This window comes from Mandrillus leucophaeus, unplaced genomic scaffold (assembly GCF_000951045.1).
Source record: "Mandrillus leucophaeus isolate KB7577 unplaced genomic scaffold, Mleu.le_1.0 Scaffold21, whole genome shotgun sequence".
In the NCBI taxonomy this organism is placed as follows: Eukaryota; Metazoa; Chordata; class Mammalia; order Primates; family Cercopithecidae; genus Mandrillus; species Mandrillus leucophaeus.
The window spans coordinates 3056047-3082495 of NW_012102143.1; the positions used below are offsets into that span (position 1 = coordinate 3056047).

The 26449-nt window shown below is 45.9% G+C and overlaps 1 protein-coding gene across 1 annotated transcript in view; it reads right to left on the reverse strand.

The window, feature by feature from the left end:
* The window catches only part of LOC105539865, an 80336-nt gene extending 54207 nt beyond the window's left edge, over positions 1 to 26129 (reverse strand). The window contains 7 exon segments of the mRNA XM_011980330.1: positions 2085 to 2221; positions 8888 to 9013; positions 9924 to 10014; positions 13777 to 13896; positions 20653 to 20846; positions 25825 to 25960; positions 25962 to 26129. Of these exon segments, the coding sequence (XP_011835720.1) occupies positions 2085 to 2221; positions 8888 to 9013; positions 9924 to 10014; positions 13777 to 13896; positions 20653 to 20846; positions 25825 to 25960; positions 25962 to 26129 (972 nt within the window).
* Positions 26130 to 26449: the final 320 nt, after the last annotated feature.

The window sequence follows — 26449 nt, forward strand, 5'->3', positions numbered from 1 at the left end:
AATTCCCCGAGGGAGAATCCCTTGACAAGCAGGTTCCGGGGCCCTGGGGCTGGGGCTTGAGAGCCTGGGTCTGTAACACACCCAGGCGTGGCTCATGGCCAGGCCACACCAGGAGTAGCCAAGGTTTTAGAGCATTACTTATGGTGGGACTCTCTCTAGCTGGGCCATCCTGGAGGCCATCCTCTTCATTTCAGATCAGTTTGCCCCTCCCTGTTTCTCAAAGCTGCTTACTGTTTGCCGGAAGGGAAGGCTGGACTCCTCCGCCCCATCTTCCACCCCTGCCTTCCTTTCCCCTCTGCCCCACACCCATTTCTCTGCTCCCTGGTCTGTTTCCTGTACAACTTTAGGACATTGCCTCCATTCACGTTACCTTGTTGTTGTTTTTTTAATGAGCTCTAGTTAAGATAACCAATGGCTGCAGACAAAACCAGCTCAAAACAATTTAATCCACACTGGGAGAGAGGGAGAAAGAAATGCACTCTGCAGAGGAACCTGAGGAATGTAGAGCATCATTCAATCAACAACTATTCCAGGCATTTCCCTGAGAATGCAAACTTCCCACCCACCTCAAGCCCTCCAGGAACCTGCCATTATCACCAAGTCACTGTGCAGCATCACACCAGGAAGTACCAAGAAAACTTAGCATGATCCTCCGGAAGCCTCACCCCTTACCGGCGACCACCCTTCTGCTATATCCAGTCCTCTCTCTCAGCATAAGTATTTTACACACTTGATATCAGTGTAATTTAAAATCTATTTCTTGACATTTTTACTTAATAAGTTTTTAACTGTCACTAAAAATTCCTGAAAAAAATGTTGTATAACTCTTTCCGTTCATTTACTTAATCATTTCCCTATTGTTGCAGACATAGAATCCAACTTAGGATTTGTTTTGTGGCACGTTTCTTTGTTGTTTTTTGAGACGGAGTCTCGCTTCGTCACCCAAGCTGGAGTGCAGTGGCGCAATCTCGGCTCACTGGGGCCGTGTTCTGCCTCCCATGTTCAATCGATTCTCCTGCCTCAGTCTCCTGAGTAGCTGGGATTACAGGCACCCGCCACCATGCCCAGCTAATTTTTGTAATTTTAGCAGAAATAGGGTTTTGCCATGTTGGCCAGGCTGGTCTTGAACTCCCGACCTCAGGTGATCCGCCTGCCTCGGCCTCCTAAAGTGCTGGGATTACAGGTGTGAGCCACCGTGCCCAACCTGTTTTGTGGAACTTTTGAAAGCACAGAGAGGCATGCTCACATCTCATGGGCACGATCCGAGTTAGATTAACTTACCTTTCAAGCTGGAAGTAGAAGGAGACCATGTTTTCATTTGTCCACTCACTCAGCAAATTTCACAGCACATTCCCCGTGTGCCAGGTATTCAGGGAAAGTCCGTGGTCTGTCTGAAGACTATTAAGAGGTAAAATGTACATCAGTCCACCTCAAGCTGGTCAGTCGTCTTTGAGCACGGGAGGTAAGAGCTAACTTGGCGGTAAACTCAACACAGAAACCAGCAAGGGCTTCCACATGCAGCCCGTTCCTGGAGCAACAAAACACAACATCTGCCGCTGTAGACTCTGCCCCGACACAGGTGGCCCCCACATTCTTGAAGGCAAGGACTAGGAAAGAGTGGGTCAGGCTCTGTTCAGAAGTTATTTTCAGGAAGCTGGTCCTCCGAGGCCAAATGGTGGGAGGCGAAGGGGACTAGACTTGGGCGGGAAGAAACAGCCTCATCCATCCTCATCATTATGGAAACCTGCGTCCCGGTTCCCCGTCTGCGTCTTCAGGTGCCTCTAGTACAAATCTACGTGGATGCCTGCTTCAAGCTCATCACACAGAAATGCAGCACTCTCCCCTCTGTGCTGTGGCCGCTTCCAGCTGTAGCCCCCTTGGAGAGACACGGATCCCCCACTGAGTGGATCCACCGCAGCCTCCACGCTATCTGGGTTCCTCTCTCCCTTTCCCCTCTAAGTCAGCAGGTGACAGGCTCGCTTTGCTTGTGCCTTCCAAAGAACAGAGACCCTAGCACGTCTGGCCTTTGATGGGCCGGCCTGGCCTGGCTGTCTCCTGCTTCCTCAATGGTTTCCCGGGAATACCTGCTGGTAGGTGGGGGATGGCCTAATTCCTGCCAGAGACTCCTTGGCCTTTGATCCTGGTGAGCTGTGCGAGTCCCCGTGCAAACACAAAGCCTCTGTTTTCTTTTGGAGACCTTTTGCGTAGCCTGACAGCGGGGCTGGAGATCCAGGCAGGACCGTTCCAACGTGGGGCCATGATTCAGCCTCTTTGAGCCTCAGATTCTCCTCTGTACACTAGAGATAAGGAGGCCCACCTCACAGGGCTGTTTCAGCAATCAGATCTGGAAAGCACTTTGCATTATGTGTAGGAAGAACTCAATACATAATATTAATGATATGAGTATAATTACTGTTATTCCTCAATAGGCTTCCAGGCCTGCCTGCCCTGAGTCCTCTTGGTCTTCTCTGTTTTATCTCCCCAGCTACAGCACAGAAGTGACTTGCTCTCCACCCCTCCGTCAATGAAAGGGATAGGCCGTGCACTGTGTTTCGGTGCCCACTGTTCCACTTGGTTTACACCAGAGAAGGAAGGATAGTATTAGAAAGTATATATATGGGGTGGGCATGGTGGCTCACACCTGTAATCCCAGCATTTTGGGAGGCCGGGGCGGGCAGATCACCTGAGGTCAGGAGTTCAAGACTAGCCTGGTCAACATGGTGAAACCCCATCTCTACAAAAAATACAAAAATTAGCTGGGTGTAGTGGCACATGCCTGTAATCCCAGCTACTCAGGAGGCTGAGGTAGGAGAATCACTGGGACCTGGGAGGTGGAGGCTGCAGTGAGCTGAGTTCGTGCCATTGCATGATGTCAGCCTGGGCAATAGCGTAAGGCTCTGTCTCAAAAAAAAAAAAAAGTATATACATGTAGCATAGTAACATTATGAAAACCATAATCTTGGTCATAATCATGCATGAATGTTAGAAAAATATCCAGTAAAATCCTACATTCATTTTTTTTCACTCTGACCATCAAAATTTCTTGTAAGTTTTCATCACTATAAGCAGACTTTAAAAATTAAAGTTATTAATGATCTGGATTAAAGATACAAATAATTATTGCTTGCATATATGTTGTAGGGACCAAAGCGAAACCTTTGGCCCTCTGAAGTTTCACTGAAAAATCAACTCATAAAAGGCAGATTAAGGCGTGACACAGTGGCTCACACCTGTGATTCTAGCACTTTGGGAGGCTGAGGTGGGCAGATCAGTTGAGTTCAGGAATTCGAGACCAGCTTGGCCAACATGGCGGAACCCTGCCTCTACTAAAAATACAAAAATTAACTGGATGTGGTGGTGCGTGCCTGTAATCTCAGGAGGCTGAGGCACAAGAATCGCTTGAACCAGGGAGATAGATTCAGAGGTTGCAGTGAGCCGAGATCAGGCCAGCACACTCCAGCCTGGGCGGCAGAGGAAGACTCTGTCTTTAAAAAAAAAAAAAAAAAAAAAAAAAAAAAAGGCAGATTAATAGGAGAAAAGGCATACAAAGTTATTCAACGTGTGTATACACAGGGGCCCTCAGAATGAAGACCCCCAACCCCCACCAAGCTACAGAAGCTTAAATATACCATCTTGAGGTTACAGAATGAATGGAGGCTCAGAGCATGGCCAAAAAACAGTTATAGTAGGCAATCACATTCTATTGGCAAGATGGATGATGGGAGGAGGAGAAGAGGAGGGCTGGCTAATAAAGGTGGTCTTGTTATGTAGATGAAACCTCACAGGTAGTAGCTCTCGGAGAGAATAGATGATGAATGTTTCTTTCAGATCTTTCAAGCTGTCAGAATCTCCTAAGTTAATGTTTCCAAGATGAGGACTAGGGCAGGACTGGTTCCATTTCTGCAGATTCACTAAAGATCTCCAGATGCAAATTTCCCCCACAAAAGACAGCTTTGTGGGGCCACTTTAGTCCGCCAGCCCTGTGGCAGCCATCTCGAAATATGTCAGAGAAATATATTTGGGGGTAAAATATTCTGATTTCCTTTAATGTGTAATAATATACCCAGAAAACTTCAGCGAATCAACTGAAAGTCTGATAGAATTAATAAGAGGCAATCAATACAATGCAAACATGGGAAACAGAACAGCTTTGCATCAGATCAGCACAGAATGGATGTGGGAGAGGAATACTCTTCTCAATAGCACCAATGTACAGAAGCTTAGAATAACATTAGTAAGATGCACATTGGAAAAAAGAAAAACTAGGAATTGTAATGAGACATAAAGAATAAAATTTGAATAAGTGGAGTAATGCATCACATTCCTGATGATGCAACAAAATAAATTTTTCTCAAGTTACTTTATAAGTAACAAAATCCAAATCAAATCTCAAACCAACACTTCATCTTGACAAAATCATTCTATTGTTACCTTGAAAAATAAATGACTGCTCAAGAAACAACAGGTTCTGGTGAGGCTGTGGAGAGATAGGAATGCCCTTACACTGTTGGTGGGAATATAAATTAGTTCAACCGTGGTGGAAGACAGTGTGGCGATTCCTTAGAGAACTAGAACCAGAAATACCATTTGACCCAGCAATCCAATTATTGGGTACATACTCAAAGTATTATAAATCTTTCTACTATAAAGACACATGCACATGTATGTTTATTGCAGGACAATAGCAAACACATGGAACCAACCCAGATGCCCATCAATGACAGACTGGATGAAGAAAATGTACATATATACCATGGAATACTATGCAGCCATAAAAAAGAATGAGATAGTGTCCTTTGGAGGAACATGGGTGAAGCTGGAAGCCATCATCCTCAGCAAATTAACACAGGAACAGAAAACCAAACACTGCATGTTCTTACCCATAAGTGGCAGTTGAACAATGAGAATGCATGGACACCGGGAGGGAAACATAACAAATCAGGGCCTGTTAGTGGGTGGGGGACAAGGAGAGGAAGAATATTAGAACAAATGCCTAATGCATGTGGGGCTTAAAACCTGGATGACAGGTTGATAGGTGCAGCAAACCACTATGGCACATGTATACCTATGTAACAAACCTGCACATTCTGCACATGTATCCTGGAACTTAAAGTAAAATAAAAAGAAGAAAAAGAAAATAAATGACTGCAAATGGGTTTTGTTTGCTTGTTTCTGAGACAGGGTATCACTCTTACCCATGCTGGAGTGCAGTGACTTGAGCATGGCTCACTGCAGCCTCGGCCTCCGAGGCTCAAATAATCCTCTTACCTCAGCCTCCCAAGTAGCTGGAACCATGGGTGCACACCACCACTCCCCTCTAACTTTTAAAAAAGTTTTTCATAGAGACAGGGTCTTCCCATGTTGCGCAGGCTGGTCTTGAACTCTTGGGCTCAAGTGATCCCCCAACCTCAGCCTCCCAAAGTGCTGGGATTATAGGCATGAGCCACCATGCCTGGCAAATAGGTTTCATCATGTTTCTCACAAAAGAAAAGCCAAATCAACAGGGCTAAAGACATAAGCCAGACACAGGCCAACCACGTGTAAGAACTTATATCATTTTTAGAAAGAGTCATCACAAACCAATGAATAAAGAACAGATTATTCTATAAGTGGGGTGTGATAATTGACTGTTCGAGGGATAAAATTAGTTCTTCTCCCGTGACATAGGAAAATTAAATCCCAAATGCATTTTAAAATAAGAAAACCACAGAAAATTAGGAAAAAATATTTATAGCTTGTATTTAAAAACAATATACTTGATTATGTATCCATGGTAAATACAATTCATTAGAAAACAAAAGTGAGAGCATATTGGTAACAAATGTGAAAGACAAAGGGTTAGTTTCCCTAATAAAGAACCGATATAGGCTGGATAAGGAAAGGGCAGTAATATGAACTCAATGGGAAAGGATGTCCACAGCCATGCTGGGAGCCTTCTGAGCGTCAGCAACTGCTGATGTGGATGTGAACCAGCCAACTTTGCTGGAAAGAAATCCAGCAATTGGTATCAACAGCATTCGACAAACTCATAGCTTTTGACTCAGTAATCCTGTTCGGGAAACATACCCTGAGGAAAGCTGAAATGAGGACGGGGGTTATGCACCCCCCCGTTGATGGCTGTGTTATTTTTATGTGGAACACATGGTAGCCACACTAAGTGACCTTCAAGGGAATGTTTAAGTCAAGTATGAGACATCCATTAGAGGGAATAGTTTTTTAAAGCCACTTACATTTTCACATAAAAAATTGTTGTTAAAATGCGACAATGCTTATGATACAATTTTAAGTAGAATAGAAGACAACACTGTGTAACAATGGGATTTCACATATGAACAAAGGCACAGGAGGATGTGGAGGTGGGTGATGTGTATGAATGGCTCCTGCCTGTGTGTGCTGGGCCCAGAGACAATGGTGGAAATGCTTGCATCTTTTTCTCTTCCTGTATACTGCTAATTTCACATTTTTTTTCAAAAATAAGTATATACTGCTTTTATCATAATCAATAAAGAATAAAAAAGTAATCAAGTTTGAAAGATTATGGCGACAAGAACTCAAGGCAATTGTTTGAGCAAAGAATGAAGTCACAGCTGGAGTCAATTGTGGGGCATGTGAGTGCACGTGTGTGTGCACGTGTGCATCAGAGCACTCAAGATTTTAAGATGATAGAAATTTGAGCACGCTCAGTGGGAGTTAGCAAGATTCCACTGGGTAGGGAGAAGTTGAAAAAGAGTGGTTCACACCTGTAATCTCAGCACTTTGGGAGGCCGAGGTGTGCAGATCACCTGAGGTTGGGAGTTCTCAAGACCAGCCTGACCAACATGGAGAAACCCTGTCTCTACTAAAAATATAAAATTAGCCGGGCGTGGTGGCACCCGCCTGTAATCCCAGCTACTCAAGAGGCTGAGGCAGGAGAATCGGTTGAACCCGGGAGGCGGAGGTTGTGGTGAGCTGAGATCATGCCATGGCACTCCAGCCTGGACAACAAGAGTGACAAGAGTGAAATTCCATCTCAAAAAAAAAAGAAGTGTGCTAAAGGGAGAAAGATGACGAAGGCACACCCTATAGGACATGAGAAATGGAATCAAGGTATCCTGCGGAGGTATTGTCAGAGTCATTGGAACCAGAGCAACTCCATTTGAATAGGGCTGGGTAAAAGGAGGCTGAGACCTACTGGGCTGCATTCCCAGATGGTTAAATCATTCTAAGTCACAGGATGAGATAAGAGGTCGGCACGAGATACAGGTCATAAATACCTTGTAGATAAAACAGTTTGCAGTAAAGAAGCTGGCCAAAACCCACTGAAGCCAAGATTGTGGTGAGAGTGACCTCTGGTTGTCCTCACTGCTACCAGCACCATGACAGTTTACGAAAGCCATGGCAACATCAGAAAGTGACCCTGAATGGTCTAAAAAGGGGAGATATGAATGAACCACCCCTTGTTTAGCATATGATCAAGAAATAGTCATAAAAATGGGCAACCAGCAGCCCTCGGTGCTGCTCTGTCTATGGAGTGGCCATTCTTTTATTCCGTTACTTTCTTTGACTTTACTCTGCGGACTCCCCCTGAATTCTTTCTTTCTTGAGATCCAAGACCGGATCTGGACCCCTTTCCAGTAAAAGTATTAGCCATGACCCACGCAGGAGAAAGAGTGCTTCCCACGCCCCTCCCCACCAGAGACTAAAGAAAAAGAGACGCCAATTTTCACAGGCCCTCCTGTCTGTGATTTCCAAGAGCACCCTCCATGAGGGCTCCCGTCTGTCCTATCCTTCACTCTGGCCCATTGCCCTTCATAGCACTCATCCCCACCTGACTTTTTCTCTGTTTCGCTCTGCCCTGGCGGCCAGCCCCAGAGTACAAAATCCAAGAGAGGACAGCATTGTCCCTCTATCCCCTGATGTCATGTCCACCACAGCGCTGGGACGCAGGAGCACTCTGTAAGTATTTGTTGAATAAAAATGCTTGTGGGCCAGGCACGGTGGCTCATGCCTGTAATCCCAGCACTTTGGGAGGCCAAGGCGGGTGGATCACGAGGTCAGGAGATCGAGACCATCCTGGCTAACATGGTGAAACCCCGTCTCTACTAAGAAAAATACAAAAAATTAGCCGGGCGCGGTGGCAGGTGCCTGTAGTCGCAGCTACTTAGGAGTCTGAGGCAGGAAAATGGCGTGAACCCGGGAGGCAGAGCTTGCAGTGAGCCTAGATTGTGCCACTGCACTCCAGCCTGGGCGACAGAGCGAGACTCCGTCTCAAAGAAAAAACAGAAACAAAAAAAGCTTGTGTTTTCTTTCCTTTTCCTTCCCCTATTGGATTCAAACCAGAGGATTGCTAGCAAAGACTAGGAGAAACCGATGGTGGTAGTGGGGTGAGGGGTCACTGCTGGCCAGGCAGAAGGCTGAACCCTGTGGATTTCCTACATTGGTTTTAGGTGGAGTTGGTGTTTTTCTGGAATGGGCTGGAGGAGGCCTGCTATTCCTTGCAGGGTCTCTGCAGATCAATGGCTGCAGCCTTTGGAGGATTCTCCTCCCAGATTTCAGAGCTCTGTTATCTCTATCCCCAGCAGGCCATTTCCACTTCCTGACATAGTGCCTCCCCAGCCCTCCCTCTGACACACACCCAGAGTACAAAAATCCATTTCCTTTGCCCAACGACGGCTTTCCAGGTCTCCCTACGCTTCACTCCTCGGTCTTAAAATCCTTTTTGATTCCTTATCAATCTGCCTGTCTTTGGTTAAATATCACGTAGACGGCTTTAATGTGCATCGTGAAAATCCATCTCGAGTGCTCCCAGAATATAAAAATGTGACCAGATCCAGTGGAATCGTTTCAGGAGAAGTAGGGCAGTGCCGAGAGGCTATTTTTAAACTCTGCATTCTGGTGGTTTGGTGACCTGCCTGGCTCCTGTTTTCCTGCCCAATGCCAATGCTGAAGGACTTGGTGTTCCGGTTTTGGGTCAGTTCATGGTGCCCGGTGGAGCCCAGCATGGCCCCAGTGAGCTTGGTGTAGGGCTTTTCTTCTGTGGAGGAGCAAAGGTGGAGAAGCCTGAGAAGCTTCCAGGAGGCTGGTGGGGAGAGATGCTGAGAGGAGGTCCCACTGCTGCAGAGCAGAAACCTGGAAGTTGCTGCGGGGCCTGCGGGAGCGCTGAGGGGTGATGAGCTGCAGAATCAGGCTCCTCCCAAGCAGGTGGGTCTGGAGAAACCACAGCAGAATGCCTGTGGCTCTGCTCCCCACCCCCCTCCCACCCCCAAGTCTCTGCTCCTTCTCTCTTGCGTAACAGGGCCCTGGATGTTGGCCCAGGTCGGTGCACACACTTCAGCTGCCCCCCAGGAACCCTCAGGCGCCGCAGTGTATGGGGGAGCCCTGGAGTCCTTGTGCTGACTGTCCTGAGCCCCAGACCCCACACGGACACTGAGTGGGGTGGTCCAGTCGCTAGACATCCCTCCGCAGAGAGGCCACTCTGTGATGGGTTCCACCTGCCCTCTCTCTCCTTGACTTGCCTCTTTCTTTGTTAAGCAGTGCACTGTCTTGAACTCCAACATCAAAGTGTTTCTTCGACTTCGCCTCCATCCGAACGTAAGTACTACAAAGACAAGCATTTGTTTTGTTTACTGCTTTGTCTCCAGCTCCTACAATCACCCCTGGTATGTAGCAGGAGATCAAGAAAGGTTTGTGGGGGGAAGAAAGGCAAGAAAGATGGAGGCAAGTCAAGAGAGAGGGAAGGGGAAAGGGTGGGATTTGTTGGTTCCTCCTTGAGTGATACCACCCACCCTGGGAGGGGCTGAAAGCCTCACATGCTGTCCCTCCACGGTGACAGGGACCACCCACGCTGTGGCCTCCAACTCAGCTGCCTCCCTTTATAGGCATCAGCCTTGGCTCTGAGCCTCACCCTGGCCTCTGCTCCCTGGGGGTGCCCCTGCTCGCGGTACCCGAGGGAACACCGCCAGCAAAGCGTGCAAGAGGCAGACCAAGTGAGGAATTTCCAGTATGCATAACCACAGGCACATGGCACTGCTTCTCCTGGTGGAAGAGAGAGCAGGGGAGAGCCGTGTCCCCTGTATTTGGTTCCTATCAATTCTCCTGATCTGTCTGCATTCACAGGCTGGGAAAGACCCCCAAACGGGCTGCAGTGGCCACCCTAAGAAGGGTTCTTCTCCTTCTGTTTCAGACCCATCTCTTTCAGGACCATAAGCAGCTCTGCTCCTCGTCTCCCACGCTGTGGACAGGGATCCCTGGTAGGCACTGTGTTCTCTGTCCCTAGGATGCCCAGGTCCTTCGGCTGCAGGCTCCCGTCACCCAGCCCTTGCTCCCTGCACAGGGTGGTACTCGGTGAATGTGTGGTGGCTCTTCGTGGGAAGAGAGGGCAGAAGAAAACCTGTGCCCTCCACTTGCTTTCCTGCTGTGGCTTTTCTCAGCTCAGGTGCTTCCCTTCCCAACTGACCACACATGCGGCCTCACTTTGTGCTCCATCCATTCAAAACCAAGCGTCCAAATGATGCTCCCTTGGGGATTTTCTTTAGAACAAAGACAGTTTTCATTAACACTCTTTTCTCCAGCTCCTGGGCTCTTCCACCTTTCGTGAACTGAGCCCCCTTCTGAAGTAAGGCATGGGCACCCCGAATGGAAATGGCTGGATTAATGCGCATGCATGTCCACACTGGTGCAGGGCACCTGCTTTTCTGGGACAATTGCCATCTGGAATCAGACGCCTTCCTCATTGTGTGCCTATTTCTGGACAAAGAAAAGGAGAATTGGATGAGAAGCAGGCCTCCTCTCCCACATCCTCCAGCCGCCTGGCAGGCCCAACTAAGACACCCGCTCCAGCTCAGGTGGTTTACGTGGCTCTAGTGAGTGGAGCAATTGTGGCGTTTCACCCCAACCTTCTGCATAGCAGCATTAGCAGATCAGACACTCAGGTGTGGGACAACATGTCCTGAAAGGCATCTCTGGGTTCCCCCTCCAGGGCCTTGGGTGCTGCCCTGCCTGCTCTGCTGATGGCTGCCTACCGCCCCCCACCACCACCAGAGCAGCAGAGTTCCCTTCAGTAGCTTTCAGGGGCTGGAAGGAAAGTGGGACGCCTCTCCCCGCAGGTAAGGCTACCATTGGTCTCCTGGCTCTCGGTGGGCCAGGGGCCCATCCCTGGATAGCAGCTGTGGGGAAAGACATGGCTCTGGAGTTGGAGACGGGAGTCAGATGCTGAGACCTCCAATAATGTGCATTTGTGGAGGCTTTACTATTTATAACACTTTTGTTTTCTACGATGAATAGATAATGCTTTTAGAACAGAAAAGTGAAACGCAAATCAACTCCACAAGAAACAGGAAGCTCAAAATTTAGATCGGACCAAGTCTTTCCACCTAGGGCAGGTCTGGGGATAGAAGAAAGACTGATACTTTTGGTAGGAGAGGAAATGGAGGTGAGGGGGCTGTGCTGGAGAAGTCAGCACCTGCTGGGGGACGGGGGAGGGCGGGGTAGAATTTCAGTTCTGCTCTGAATTTTTCCTTAGAATACTATAAAATATTTTCACATAAGATATTGGTCTGGAGGGCAGGCATGGTGGCTCATGCCTGTAATTCCAGCACTTTGGGAGGTCAGGGCTGGTGGATCACCTGAGGTCGGGAGTTCCAGACCAGCTTGACCAACATGGCGAAACCCCACCTCTACTAAAAATGCAAAAATTAGCCGGGTGTGGTGGCGCATGCCTGTAGTCCCAGCTACTCAGGAGGCTGAAGCAGGAGAACTACCTGAACCTGGGAGGCGGAGGTTGCAGTGAGCCAAGATCATGCCATTGTACTCCAGCCTGGGCAACAAGAGTGAAACTCTGTCTCGGCTGGAGGGGGCAGTGGGGTGGGGTGGGGGGTGCGTAGGGAGAAAAGATACTGGTCTGGAGTGATTTATTTTAGAAATATCAGATTCTGTCAAGTTTTTATGTATTGTCTTTGGGAGTGATTGTACAAATAGTGCAATGTTTTGAATAATCCAAGATCTAAATGCAAACACAATTTAATAAAATTAGAGACAAGGAAAACTATACATGGGGAGACCATATTACTCTTGACAGGAAATCACTGTGTATGTTCAATTATATTAATGTATTTGTCATTTGTGTCTATCATATATGTATATACATATACGTGTGTGTGTGTGTGTGTGTGTATATATATATCACCTGGGGAAAGAAACTATACACCTAATCAAATGAAAAGTGATAAATTGGACAGATATTCTCGGCACATATGTCACACAAAAATATTCACAAGCCTGTACAAGGAGATCTCACAAGCTGATAGGAAAAACCAGTGAGCAATTAGAAGACAAGGTCAAGGGGAACAAAGAGCTCATGCTTCACTTGACTTGGTGATTGTTCAATACCAAGGGATCCCATCCCATCCGTAGGAAGAGCTGGCTTCACAGGAACACATGGAACCCTTGTTGGTAACATGGGGAGAGGCCTGGCCCAGGGTGCTGGGGACCCCCAGTGGGATTGAAGGGAAGACTCTTGGGAGCACACAGACGATGGGCAAAGGGGATCTGAAAGACAAGTTTTCTGCAACAAAGTCACAGGGGGATCAGGTGTCTACCAGGAGAATGTGGCTGAGCAGGAAGCAAGTGCTAGAAGAACCTGAAAGGTCTTAATGTCTGTTTCCTTCACAAGGATGCTTCCCAGTGAAGACAGAGGCTCTGACTATTTGCTCACCATGCTACTTTTAGCATCTGCTCTGTGCCAGTGCTCCTTAAGTATCAGCTAAATGACCAACTGAGTGAACCCATGAATGAATCCATCAGGTCTCCTGGGCCTGCAGTCTCTGCTGTGATGGAGAAGGCTGCCTAATGTACATGTAATAAAAATACCCCTTATCTGAAGCTCCAATTTTGCGTCCACTGATGACATCCCCTGTCATGTGTCTACACTGTTTTTGTTTCCACTGAACTTTCGGTATAAATTTAGCTATTTGTATGGTATCTTCCCCTCTCCCTCTCCCCTCAAATTTGCTGTTTAGTCCCATAGCTTTAAGGGATTATTTGAATTCAAACAAAACGACAAACTCCTACTTTTGTTTCATTCTTTGAAAAACAAATTCTATATTTCACTGGAAAAAATATATTTCTCTTCCAGTTAGCTTTCTAAAGGGAGAGCTGGCAGGAAGTAAAGGAGCTGAAAATTGCCAACATTCCATTTTTATTTAATGCATGTTACACAGACATGGTCATGTTTCAATAGATAGGAACAAATGCTACTATTACATGCAAAGGTTAACAATACAAAGTATTATTACCATAAATCTGCATAACATCTAGAAGAAATAAAAACTACTTTCTAACTCTGGAGCACCCATTTCAATAATAGCAGCATTTGTTGGGGCGGCTTGAGCGTATGCCCCTGTGGTTAGGGAGCACGCATGTGTTCTTAAACACCAAATGCATTCACAGTTTTGAGGGAGAGAGGGAATGGAATTCAGCAGAAATATGTATCTAAATAATGCATGGTTATGTCTCTACAGTAAAATATACTACCATCAAAACCATTTAAGAATAATAACCTAAATGCTTTTGATAGGAAAGGTTTGGGCCATGTTTCTTGACATATTGTACTCAAATTAGCTATGGAAATAACCACATAAGAGTTGTGGTGTTTCCCCTATGGGGTCAAAACCGTTTCTTGTCAAAAGCCTACGAGTTACTCTATACCTCTAGCCATGGCTCTGCCAAGGCAATAACCCATAAACAGCAAAAGACGAGGCAGAGCCAAGCAGATGCCAATGGCTCCAGGTTCCTGCAAACCTGTTCCTGTTGCTGCTTGTCTCCTGTCCAGATGTCACAGCCATTAGTACCTGCAGGTCCCACCAGATTGAGACAATGAGACTTGTAAGCGTCATCATCAAAAAGTACAGCAAACATAGGCTATAAAAGCAAACTCCATAACTGACAACTACAGTAGGCTGAATAATGACCCCCAGAGATACCAGGTAATAACTCCTGTGTCCCATAAATGTTACCTTATATGGAAAATGGGTCTTTGCAGGTGTGATTAGGTTAAGAATTTTGAGATGGGGAGATTATCCTGAGTTAGCCTGGTACTCCCTAAAAGTAATCACAAGGGTCCTTAAAAAAGAGTGACAGAAGGAGAGTCAACACACACAGGAGAGGAGACGGTAATGTGATCACACAGGCAGAGACTGGAGTGATATGGTCACAAGCCAAGGGATGCAGCAGCCCCAGGGACCTAAAGGAAACAAGGGATGGATTCTCCCCTAGATCTTCAGGAGGGAGTGCTGCCCAATCTACACCTTGATTTTGGCCCAGTGAAACTGATTTTGGATATTTGGTCTCCGCACCGTGAGAGAAGAAATTTTTGTTGCTTTTTAGCCACCAAGTTGATGGCGACTTGTTACAGCAGCCACAGGGAACAAACAACTGACCAAGGCAAGACTCTTCTGTTACAAGCAAGAGAAATCATCTTGGGCTAACTTTAGCAGGAAAGCAACTCACAGGACATTGATTGGAGGGTGCAAAGCATCTAGGATGTTCAAAAGGACAGGGCCGGGCATCTGGACAGATGGCCCCACTGGTGCTGTTGTGAGGGAAGCTGCACTAGAATGGTAAGCTCCAACAACATGTTCTTTCCTGTTAGAGACACTTCCTGTGCGCAGGCACCCTGCAAAGACCTTTCCATCCTCACAAAAGCTTGTAATGGCAGTTAGGGACAGAGAGAATCTTAGGACTCTGAGTCTTACTGCATCAGATCTTTTTCCATTGCATCAACATGCCTCCTTTTAGAAGTGCAAGTAAGATCTGCTTCACATTGAGCTTCCAGACACAGAACACGGTGAGTCAAGTTTCACGGAATGTCCTAAAGCCCAATCCTCTGTATTAAGATGATTTAACACTGGGGAAGAGAACCTTGGGCTTCATGCGCTTTTTGCATTGCGTGACTCCTTCATTCTTGCCACGGGTCTTAGGCCTTTTTGTAGGGTCAGGGCTTTCTCAAGCATCCTTAAGCATGTTAGAGTCGTGCCTCTGTAGGTAGAGTTTCACCTGTATTTTAAACCTTTACTTGCACGTGCTTTATGTTTTTTCCACCTCCTCCTTCTGTTAACAAACACAAATATACTTTATTATAGAAAAACACTGCTGAATTAAAGACTGATATTGAGAGTTTACATTCTGATATAGTGCCTTTTTATTACATCTCTTTACAATGGAAACACATAAGCAAGCTCCCCGAGCTAACATTCCCTGTCCCTGCCTCATGCAAGTCAGCAGCCCAGGGTATATGACTCACCCCACTGAAGGTTCATGCCACAGCAGCACTGCAAACTAAACAAATTCTTTCCACGTGAGACTTAGGGTTAAAAAAAGAAGTTGTGTTCTAAAGGAGAGAGATACAGTTTTGAAAGGAGCACTAGAAAGAAAATAAAAAGGAAATGAGACCTCAGTCGACCACGTGCTGAGCCAGCCTGCCGGGCTTCCTTCCTCCATTGCTTCTGCTGTGGCTGCCTGCGAGTGGGGGCTTTCCACAGAAGGCTGCGGGTCCAGGAACCGGGGCAGGACTTACCGACCTCACCAGAGTGCGGCCAAGGACAGAAGTTCTCTGTGCTGAAGAGAAACCTTGTCTAGTATGGAGCTCTAAGTTCTGTACTTAAATGTTCCCTGACAGGGGGTGGGGCTGGGGAGGGTGTAAAACAAAAAATTATTCTGACACTTTTTAAAATGGTATGTAAGACTTTATTCAGGACAATTGCAATTGGTGTCCACACTGTCACAACAGGGGACAGAGATCAGGCGCAACTCCCAATACATGAACAAGGAGCCAGACGTAGTGGCTGAAACCTGTAATCCCAGCACTTTGGGAGGCCGAGGCAGACAGATCACTTGAGGTCAGGAGTTCAAGACCAGCCTGGCCAACATGGTGAAAACCCCTCTCTACCAAAAATACAAAATTAGCCAGAGGTGGTGACAGGTGCCTGTAGCAGTCCCAGCTACTAGGGAGGCTGAGGCAGAAGAATCACTTGAACCCAAGAAGCAGAGGTTGCAGTGAGCTGAGATTGGGCCACTGTACTCCAGCCTAGGCAACAGAGTGAGACTCCTTATCAAAAAAAATTATAAAACTAAAATGAAAAACAAAAAAGAACAAGGGGCTATTTATAGCAGGTTGAGGGGGTTCAGCAGATGAAGGTGATTTCAGGGTCGGGGTTCTTGCTAAACTGATCAAGGAGATTCTTGTTGAAGGCAGGCCAGGGTGATCCGATATGGAGGATCAAGGGTTCTCAATAAACTGGCAGCAGGATCCCTGTTGAAACTGAGCTTTGCAGGCCTAGCAAGGACAAGGACCAAGGTCGAGGGCTTGGAGGAGCCTGACTCAAGTTTGGTCAAGGAGAGAGTTTTTGTCAGGGGTTATGTGGACTTTTCCTTCATGTTCTTTTAAAGAGCGTGCCCATCTTCCGGGACTTCCTCTTTCTGTTTAAGTTACTACAGCTTCTCATGCACTTTATGTGGCTGCAAAGGCAGAGCAAGACAGGCTGCTGGCCCAGAATGGCTAATGATCCAGCAGCCTCAGGCTACGGGTCAGCAGTGAGGAAGCCAGGCTGGCCTTGTGGGTGTGGAGCTGCCCTGAAGCTTCGTCTCTCCACCCAGCCCTTTGCCCCTTGCACTAAACCAAAGCCCTGCAGAACAGAGTCTAGGCTCCCGGGAAGGTAACGCTCCTGGGAAGGTGATGCTCCTGGGAAGGTGATGCTCCTGGGAAGGTGATGCTCCTGGGAAGAGGACGCTCCTGGTGGCACATGGCCTTCGGGGGCTTCCACGTGGTTTGCCCTTGGTCCTGTCTCTGAGAGGTCTTCTGGTTGCCTCAGTCTCCTCACACCCCCAGGATCCGAGTCCAGGCCTACCTGGCTCCCCGGCATTCCCTGAGTGGCTCCCACCTCCTCCTTCCACAGAAGGCAGGCGAGGTCAGTTCTCCCTTCCCTCCTGTCTCTGGAGCCCTCGCTCCACGCCCAGGCCTGTCCCATGGACGTGTCATGCAGCTGCTTGCTTCATGTTCTTCTAGCTTTCTCCCTGAGCCACAGGCAATGCTTTTCAAAAGCAGTGAAAAGTTTAGCAGAGTTTTTTTTTTTTTTTTTTTTTTTTTTTTGGTCGAGGTAATAAAATCTGCAGTGATAAAAATAGCTATTAGAAGTTCAGGAAAATGTCATCTTGGAGTCGAAGAATGAGGATGGACTAGGCTAAATAGTGTCCTGACAAATACCTGTCCACCCAGAACCTCAGAAAGTGACCTTATTTGGAAATAGGCTCTTTGCATATGTCATTCTCACAGATGAAGTCCTCCTGGATTTAGGGTGGGTCCTAAATCCAGTGACTGGTGTCCTTATAAGAAGACCACGTGAAGCCACAGGGAGGCACGGAGAGGACACCATGTGACCATGGAGACAGAGACTGGAGTGCAGCGTCTAGGACCCAAAGAGAGCCAAGGAATCCTGGCACCGCCGGAAGCCAGGAGAGAGCTGGAACATTCTCCCAGAGCTTCCGGAAGGAACCTAGCCTGTCCACACCTTGATTTTGGACTTCTGGCCTTCAGAACTCTGGGAGAAGAGCTTCTGCAGCTTGCAGATACCCAGTTTGCAGTCATTTGTTAAAGCAGTCCCAGGACACAAAGCCACAGCGTAGCCACAGGCTTGGGCTGGGTTCCAGGGCAGCGCTGACGCCCTCCTCACTTTACCTTGTATCACAGCAAAGCCCACAGCCAGGAAGAGAGGGTCAAACTGCAACGGCTCTCACTTCTGAGCATCCTAACGAAAGCCAAACACAGCACTGTTTACCTAAATCGGACAGCCCACAGAATCTTCCAGTCTGAAATAAGAAATGGCACGCGTTTTAGCCATGGGAATTACAGGGTAGGGCAGATCCTTCCCCTTAACTAGTCAGTGGTTGAAATTTCTTTTGCAGCAGAAATTTTAAGTGGTAGCTTGAATGTTTAATGTTTGCAACATTAGAATGCCCTAGTCTCCACTTACTGATTTAAAGAGTAACAGAAATCTTTACAGGAACAGCAGCAGGATGGCTGATTCCCAAGAGCAGCTTCCTGACACCCCCGCCCCAGCACCCCTGGGTCCAGTCACCATTCAGATACATCTTTCGATGGGCTGCAAGGAAAAGAACAGTGTCAGAGGACAAGGCCGGTTTACATACAACTAACTGAAGCCCTTTGATGAGCTCCCCTCTCATCTCCAATCTAACCCATCTCTGCAAATAAAAGCTATCACCATCAGATCTGGGTGTGCCATTCTTCCAGTTGTGTACACAAGAGGGTGGGAGTTCAGGGGGGTTGGAAATCTTCTTTTCAAAAACCTGATAAGCTTTTCTGAAACAGCAGCCTTCCCGAAGCTTCTGCTTAGAGCCTATTAATCCTCTATTGAGAGCTGATAATGAGATGTATTTTGCTTTCTTTTCTTTAAATGGATAAAAGGATAATGCTTTTTCTTTCCTTTCTTTTTTTTTTTTCTTTTCTTTTCTTGGCCTCCAGTGTCTATGCAAGTTATTTTTTGATCCATTTAAAATGATCATTGTTTATCATGTTGGTTTTCACACTGCACAAAATGATGAACAATGGACTTTTCTTTGTTAAAAGATGGGGGCTTCTCTTCTCGGGCAATCGTGTTCAGAAGATAAGACTTTCTCCGAGTTCCACACACTTCTTTCTTTTCACACATGTGTTACGTTTATTTTCTGACTGAAGTCTCCAAAACAAACGCTATGGCTGCTGGTGAAATAGATCACATGTTACTACCGTACAAGCGAGGCCAAATCACAGTGGCTGCTTTTGTTTTTAATTGCGACCACCTCGGATGGGTCCTGAGTGCTAAGTCAAAGCTCTGTTTTCCTTTCTTTTTTTAATCTTTTCAAAATTCCTTTGAGGCAGGTAGGGGTAAACCCTCAACTCACTGAGGAAATTCATGTTGTTGAAGTGGATTAATAGAGAAGGGGTGCGAAAAGGAAAGTCTCAGGGGTGTCTTTGGGCCTCATTAAAAGGTCACAAAGACCTCTGTGTTCTCTCCCTCCAAGGGTCTAAACCTGAATGTCTTTTATCTGCTTCATGGAGCTCTGCACGTCTAATCGGGCCGTGAGGGCGCTCCATGTAGCTCCTGAGCACTTGAAATGGGGCTAGTGAGAATTGAGGAGTTCTGTAAGTAGAAATAGGTTTAGTACAAATAAATAAACTGATTAAAAATATCATCAATAACATTTTAAAATTGATGATAACTTGCCATGCAACTTATCTGTGTATTTGCTTGTTGATTGAGTGCCTGACTTGCCCTTCTGGGACCCAGGCTGCTAGAAAACATGTCTCCCTAAGTACCGCCAGGAATGCTAATCCCATGACATTCCACAGGAAACAAAAGGCGCTGGGGTCAAACTGAGAAAAACTGCAGCAGAGTTCCACTGGGGATTTGAAAAGACCTGAGCGTATAAAAGGCTCCCCAGCCCTGCAATAAAGACAGGCATCTAACTTTGTTAATATGTTAATATGGCATTTCAGAAATCCATGACCACAGGACTCCTGCCCCCTCTGACTTTTTTAATGCTGGCCTACTACCAATTAACCTCTCAAGAAATTGCCATTCAGGACTTGAATAGCTGCAATGGAAAGAGAAAAATGGGGCAAAGCTTTGGACCCACAGTCCAAAGGGAAGGACTGCTTTTAATCCAATGGGTTATAGCAAGAGCATGTTGGGGACTCATAACTGGGAACTGCAACAGCAGGTGTTTTGTTTTGTTTTGTTTTGTTTTGTTTTGTTTTTTTGAGACAGAGTCTTGCTCTGTGGCCCAGGCTGAGTGTAGTGGCGTGATCCCGGCTCACTGCAACCTTCATCTCCTGGTTCAAGTGATTCTCCTGCCTCAACCTCCCAAGTAGCTGGAATTACAGGCACCTGCCACCATGTCCAGCTAATTTTTGTATTTTAGTAGAGACGGGGTTTCACCACGTTGGCCAGACTGGTCTTGAACTCCTGACCTCAAGCGATCCACTCGCCTTGGCCTCCCAAAGTGCTGGTATTACAGGCATAAGCCACCATGCCTGGAATTGCAATGTCCTTTTTAATCTTACAAACGTGTGTCCGTGCCTGGAGGACCCAGTTGCAGGGATACACACTTCAACGCGGTCCAATCTCCTTGCCTGCACATTCAGTCCTTTTAAAGCAGTTTGAAACCAATGAAATAAGTGCTTTAACAATAAAGAGTGAAGAGGAGGTCAGGAGGTCAGGAGGTCAGGAGATCGAGACCATCCTGGCTAATACGGTAAAACCCCGTCTGTACTAAAAAAACAAAAAACAAACAAACAAACAAAAAAAATTGCCGGGCGTTGTGGCAGGCGCCTGTAGTCCTAGCTATTCGGGAGACTGAGGCAGGAGAATGGCATGAACCCGGGTGGAGCTTGCAGTGAGCCAAGATCATCGCGCCACTGCACTCCAGCGTGGTCGACACAGCCAAGACTCCGTCTCAAAAATAAATAAATAAATAAATAAATAAAGGCGAGTGAAGAGGAGAATAGAGTTTTGTGTTGAAGATCATTTTGTTGGTTCAATATCTTTCTCAACACACAAGCCGTAGGCTGTGTAAGTGGAGATGAACATCTCATTCGTCTCATAATGAATCTTCAGCCCGAACCTTCACAGTCTGGAGCGACAGAGGCTTGAAGGTTGGGTACACTTCCATCTTCAGGGCAGTTGGAGGGAAGGTGGCTGACAATGCAGCTGAGGAAGACAGGCTGAATTTGGCGAGGGCAAGCAGGTGCCAGGTGCCACGACTGATTTCTGAGCCCAGGATGCTCTGCCGGCATTTCCCACATCCCCAGAGAAGACCTGAAGGTGGAGTTCTTGTCTTTTCAGTGCCTGGCTGAGAGGGAGGTGAGTCTTGGGGGAGAAAGTTGATGCACTTTGGGTGAAGGAATGGAAACTTATTCTGTTTGAATTCCTTTTTCATAGCCTGATGTTTGCTTGGGTTTTGAGAACACAAACCAAAAAGACACAACCCATACCCCCTTGCCTAAAACTGATTTTTATATGTGGTAAGTTTAATTCTTGAAAGAGAGAGAATAAAAAGTACCTTTTATAGGATTCATTTTTACCTTTCTAATGCATATGTACATGTATATTTGAGAAAAAATTCCTCTAATTGACTTTTTACTTGCCCAAGATCTGAACAGGATTGAAAGATGAAAGACCACCATGATCCTCTTTGACAAACATGCACACACGTGAGCTCACTGCTCCTGCATGTCTCATTCATTATGCTAATTGGCTTTGGGCAGACTCTCACAAACATGTCTTTAGGAGGTCCCTAGTGTAATTCTCAGTCTCTTAATTACATAGACTCGTCTTTGGAGTCTGAATAAAATAGGTGAATGAATTTTCCTCCTGTAAACACTGTGCTCAGGCACCTGCTATTGGCTGCATGATGTGTTAAAGCTCACCACCCCACCCAGATAAAACCCAAATAAACTGACTAGTTTATTTTAATGGTGCCGTCATCTGCAACCCCATGTTCATGCCTTCACATTATCTAAGACTTGGGCACCAATGGACTTTGGACTTCTAGCTTTTCTTTCCTCAGAAAGGTTCTCCACATGGCCATTCTTAGGGGTGGCCCAGCAGCACCCAGTCTCACAGGGCTGCCTCAGTCTCCAGGTCCTAGCTTTTTGCATCTGAATGCCATTTCAGCCACCATTGTTCATGGCCAAACTGTGGAACTCATAACGGATTGAATGGCACTAGCGCCGATGTTCTGCTCATTCTTTACACATAACACCAACCACAGAGGAAGCAAAATCTAATTAGCTGTTATGTGGTGCAGTCAACAGCAAGAGGGCAGAGCCCTGGTGGTCCCTATGTTGGGTTCCTCTGTCAAGAGCTTGCAGGGAAGACCAGTTGAAATTCTTGAATCACTTCATGCTACTGTCTTGACATTTGCTGTGACCTGCTAACAGCCTGTAGAGCACGGTCCCTGTCTTGTTCTGGTTTTCCTTGAGCCTAATTGGGCTCCTTGAATGGATTTGGGTGTCCTTGGTATCTAGATCATTGCTGGGACCTGACTCAAAATCCTGGAAGAAAGGTCTTTCGCTGTTACCTCTTCCTGGGCTCTGTTGTTCTTCAGGTAAACACAGCTGGGAGCAGAATGAAGGTGGGGATGGAGAACCAAACAGCCTGTTAAGTGATGCTGACTTTTGCGCTGTGCTTTTCAGCTACCTGGGGACCCAAGTGTTCATTCCAAAGGGATCAATTGAAAAATTTAATCTCAGCGTTTACAAATCAAACTCAAAATACAAGGATATTCAGGCACTAAGAAAGCTAGCTCCTCAAATCCTAACTCATAAGAAAACTATGTGCACCGGGATGAGGGTGAACTTATCTCTTGTGATTCATAGTATTTGCCTGAGAACTGAACCAGCCTTCAGCTGGAGCTCACTCAAAGGTTGAACTACAGATGGAAGCTTGGGGGATGATTATGAAATCACGATATATAGTGCTTAATGTTCCCAAGAGGGCATTTAATCCCCCTTAATGGATCAATCGCTCTTATTCTTCTTGAATAATTTTTCTACTCCTAGAACCAGGTCTGATCCATCACCTAGAATCAGAATGTTCTCTACCTTTGGCAAAGCTAGTTGCAAAGTCTTATTGCTACTTTTTTTTTTTTTGGCTGTAGACTCAATGTCAGCTGCTAGTTATTTCATTTCATGAATCAGCAAATATCTTTGTGTGTGTGTGTGTGTCCGTGTGTGTGCGTGTGTGTGTGTGTGAGAGAGAGAGACAGACTACAGGCTTTATTGATGCACTTGTAACTGGAACTCTCTTCTCACCTCTTAGACCTCAGCTCTCTGCAGAGAGACCCCTTAAGTAACTGACCAAAAATAACCAGCCCTGTTACTCACTACCAAGCCTGTTTTTTGTTTTTTTTTTCTCATCATGAGCCATGATGAACTTGTTTGCCTGCTCCTTTTCTACCTCAACCTTCTTGAAGACAGAGATCTGCTTTCTTTTTTTTTTTTTCTTTTTTGAGACAGAGTCTTGCTCTGTCGCCGAGGTTAGAGTGCAGTGACACCATCTCAGTTCACTGCAACCTCTGCCTCCTGGGTTTCAAGCAATTCTCCTGCCTCAGCCTCCCGAGTAGCTGAGACTATAGGCGCCTGCCACCATGCCTGGCTAATTGTTTTTTTGTATTTTTAGTAGAGACCAGGTTTCACCATGTTGACCAGGCTGGTCTGGAACTCCTGACCTTAGGTGATCCACCTGCCTTGGCCTCCCAAAGTGCTAGGATTACAGGCGTGAGCCACTGTACCTGGCCGAGATCTGCTTTCTTTATTTTATGTTTAATCCATGTCCAATACAGTGCCTGGCCTAACTCAAAAGCTATTTATTGAATGCACAAAATGTACATATGAGACATTTCACAAGAAAAGTGGTTTGGTAGGATTTGGTAAATGAAGAGGCTAGATCTATGAAAGTTCTCACCAATCACAGTGGTATCCTCAGAGACAGGATGCTAGGGAAAGACTGGGAGAATTTCTTCAGGAATGTGAGGAATTTTGTAGATATTTGGCATCTCTGCCCTCATGGTGAGTAGCCAGAAAGAAACAGACCCATAGGAGACAGGGAACAAGAACATAGAGAAGATAGCCAGGATTGAGAAAGTGGCCAGTGAAGCCACGAGAGCAGGTGCAAATGCCAAGACAGCCTCAAGAAAAACAGGCAAGAACCAAGCCCTGGGAAAGTAGCACATCAGGCCTCGGCTTCAGGGACAGGGGTAAGCCCATCAGAGCCCCTGCATGGCTTTCAGACTACACAGACTTTAACCCAGCAGTTTACCCTCACCCCAAACCTTTACAAATCACCTAAGAGCTAGAAGGAGCCTATAGGGTATTTTGTCCAACACTCTTATTTTGCAAATGAAAAACAATGAGTTAGAATTGGACCTGGTTATTGACAGAGGTGGGTCTACCATCTAACTGTGCCTTCTCGTCCAGCATTTCCTCCACTTCCCATGTGTCTAGAACTTTGAATTAAAACAACTGACTGGGCTCGGTGGCTCATGCCTGTAATCCCAGCACTTTGGGGGGCCAAGGTGGGCAGATTGCAAGGTCAAAAGATCAAAACTATCCTGGCCAACACGATGAAACCCTGTCTCTACTAAAAATACAAAAAATTAGCTGGGCGTGGTGGTGCATGCCTGTAATCCCAGCTACTCGGGAGACTGAGGCAGGAGAATCACTGAAACCTGGGAGGCGGAGGTTGCGGTGAGCCGAGATCGTGCCACTGCACTCGAGGCTGGCGACAGAGCAAGACTCCACTTCAAAACAAAAACAAAAACAAACCATGTTCTAAGTATTTCAAACATCTGTCTATTGTCTGTAGGATTCACTCCTCTCTGGTTTCCTAGCAGAGAGAGAAAATAGTCAAATCAGAATGATAACCAATTATTTCAATACTGAAACCACATTTTGAGGAGTTCACTGAACTAAATGAAGGACCTAAGCTGGTCTATTCACTATAAGCAGACTTCACACATGAAAACTGGGACGTTTTCTGGATGACTGACACTGAATTCAACTTGGACAGTGAGCTAGCATCCAGGAGAGCTAGTTACCTTGGTTTTAATAAACCCCAGAGACCGGACTTCCAGTCCTGTCTACTCAGTAGAATCAATTAAAGTTAGTTTTCCCCAGCTACAAATATCTACAAATGTTAGATAAAATAGGACGTTTATTTAAAATACATAGTTGAATTAACAAAGACATACATCCTCAGATGCTAGAAACAAAGAGACAATTAAAAGCCATACCAATATAGTGCGTGTCAAAGGTATAGTCATCAGGGCTTAGAGCAGGGAGTTATTTGACCCAGAAATAGAGTTCTAAGTTAGCACCCACATGAAGACAGGAAAGGAGGTTTGGCGTAGAGTCGGAACGGAGACCTTTACATAAAGCTGAGATCTTTGAAACTCACCACCTTCAATGAAGAGGAAACAAAACCAACCCATTGATGTGCCACTACCCAGGGCTCAGAAAAGAAAAAAAAAAAAAAAAAGTCTGAATTTAAATTACTTGTATGGGGCAGGAAACTCTAAGTTAAGCTTGTAACATATAAATTGGCCCTGGGTTGATAATACCCCTGTAGCAATTCAAGATATTGAGGTAATAAAATTATCTTAAAAGATTAAAAAATAAGTATGTCTGAAGTTATGAAAGTGATTTCAAAGAAGAAATAGAAAATGTAAGGAAGAACAACATGTAATGAAAACAGGACAGATTGACAAAAGAAACACCTAGAAGCATGAGGGATAGTTTGAATTGAGGATAGACTGAATAGATTTAGCTATGCTCTCTACTTTTTGTCATTAGTTATCATTCATTTATTATAAAAGACAGATATGGAAGTTATTTACATGACGAAAGATTTTAGAACTTCAGTGGAATGGGCAGCTTCACGTTGATGTCATTTAATAGTGACTTATTTCAGTCTATATACTTTCCAAGAATGCACCATCTCTTTTTTATGTATTTATTTTTTTGAGAAAGAGTTTCTCACTCTGTCACCCAGGATGGAGTGCAATAGCATGATCTTGGCTAACTGCAACCTCCGCCTCCTGGGTTCAAGTCATTTTCCTGTCTCAGCCTCCTGGGTAGCTGGGGTTACAGGCGTGCACCACCATATTTGGCTAATTTTTATATTTTTAGTAGAGACAGGGTTTCACCATGTTGGCCAGGCTGGTCTCGAACTCCTGACCTCAGATGATCCTCCCACCTTGGCCTCCCAAAGTGCTGGGATTACAGGCGTGAGCCACCGTGCCCAGCCAGAATGTCACCATCTCTAAATAAGAAATAATCCTTGTCATCTGGAACTACTTTGGTGCCTCCATATTCTGGAAGAAGAACTTTATCTCCAACTCTCATGCTAACTGGTTGAATCTCTCCACCCTTTCTTTCCTTTAGAACCTGATCCAACAGCTATGACTATTGCTTGCAATACTTTTCCTTGAGATTTTTCTGGAAGTATAATGTCCCCTTTGGTTACAGTTATGGTGGCACTCCTTTCAACAAACGCTCCATCAAAGAGTAGAAGAAACTTTCTAAACGCTTGTCCTGCCATGACTGCCTCTGCCACAGACTCATACTCCACTCTTATGCAGCACCACAAGGCGAGATCCCTCTATTTTTAATTTATAATGACATCCTCCTTGGCTTTTTTGGTTCCATAAAGGGTCTCATTAAAAACAAAACAACTACAAAAAAACAGTGAAATGTTGAACTTTTTAAAAAAAATTTTACTTTAAGTTCTGGGATACCTGTGCAGACCGTGCAGGTTTGTTACATAGGTATACATGTGCCATTGTGGTTTGCTGAGCCTATCAACCTGTCATCTAGGTTTTAAGCCCCACATACATTAGGTATTTGTCCTAATGCTCTCCC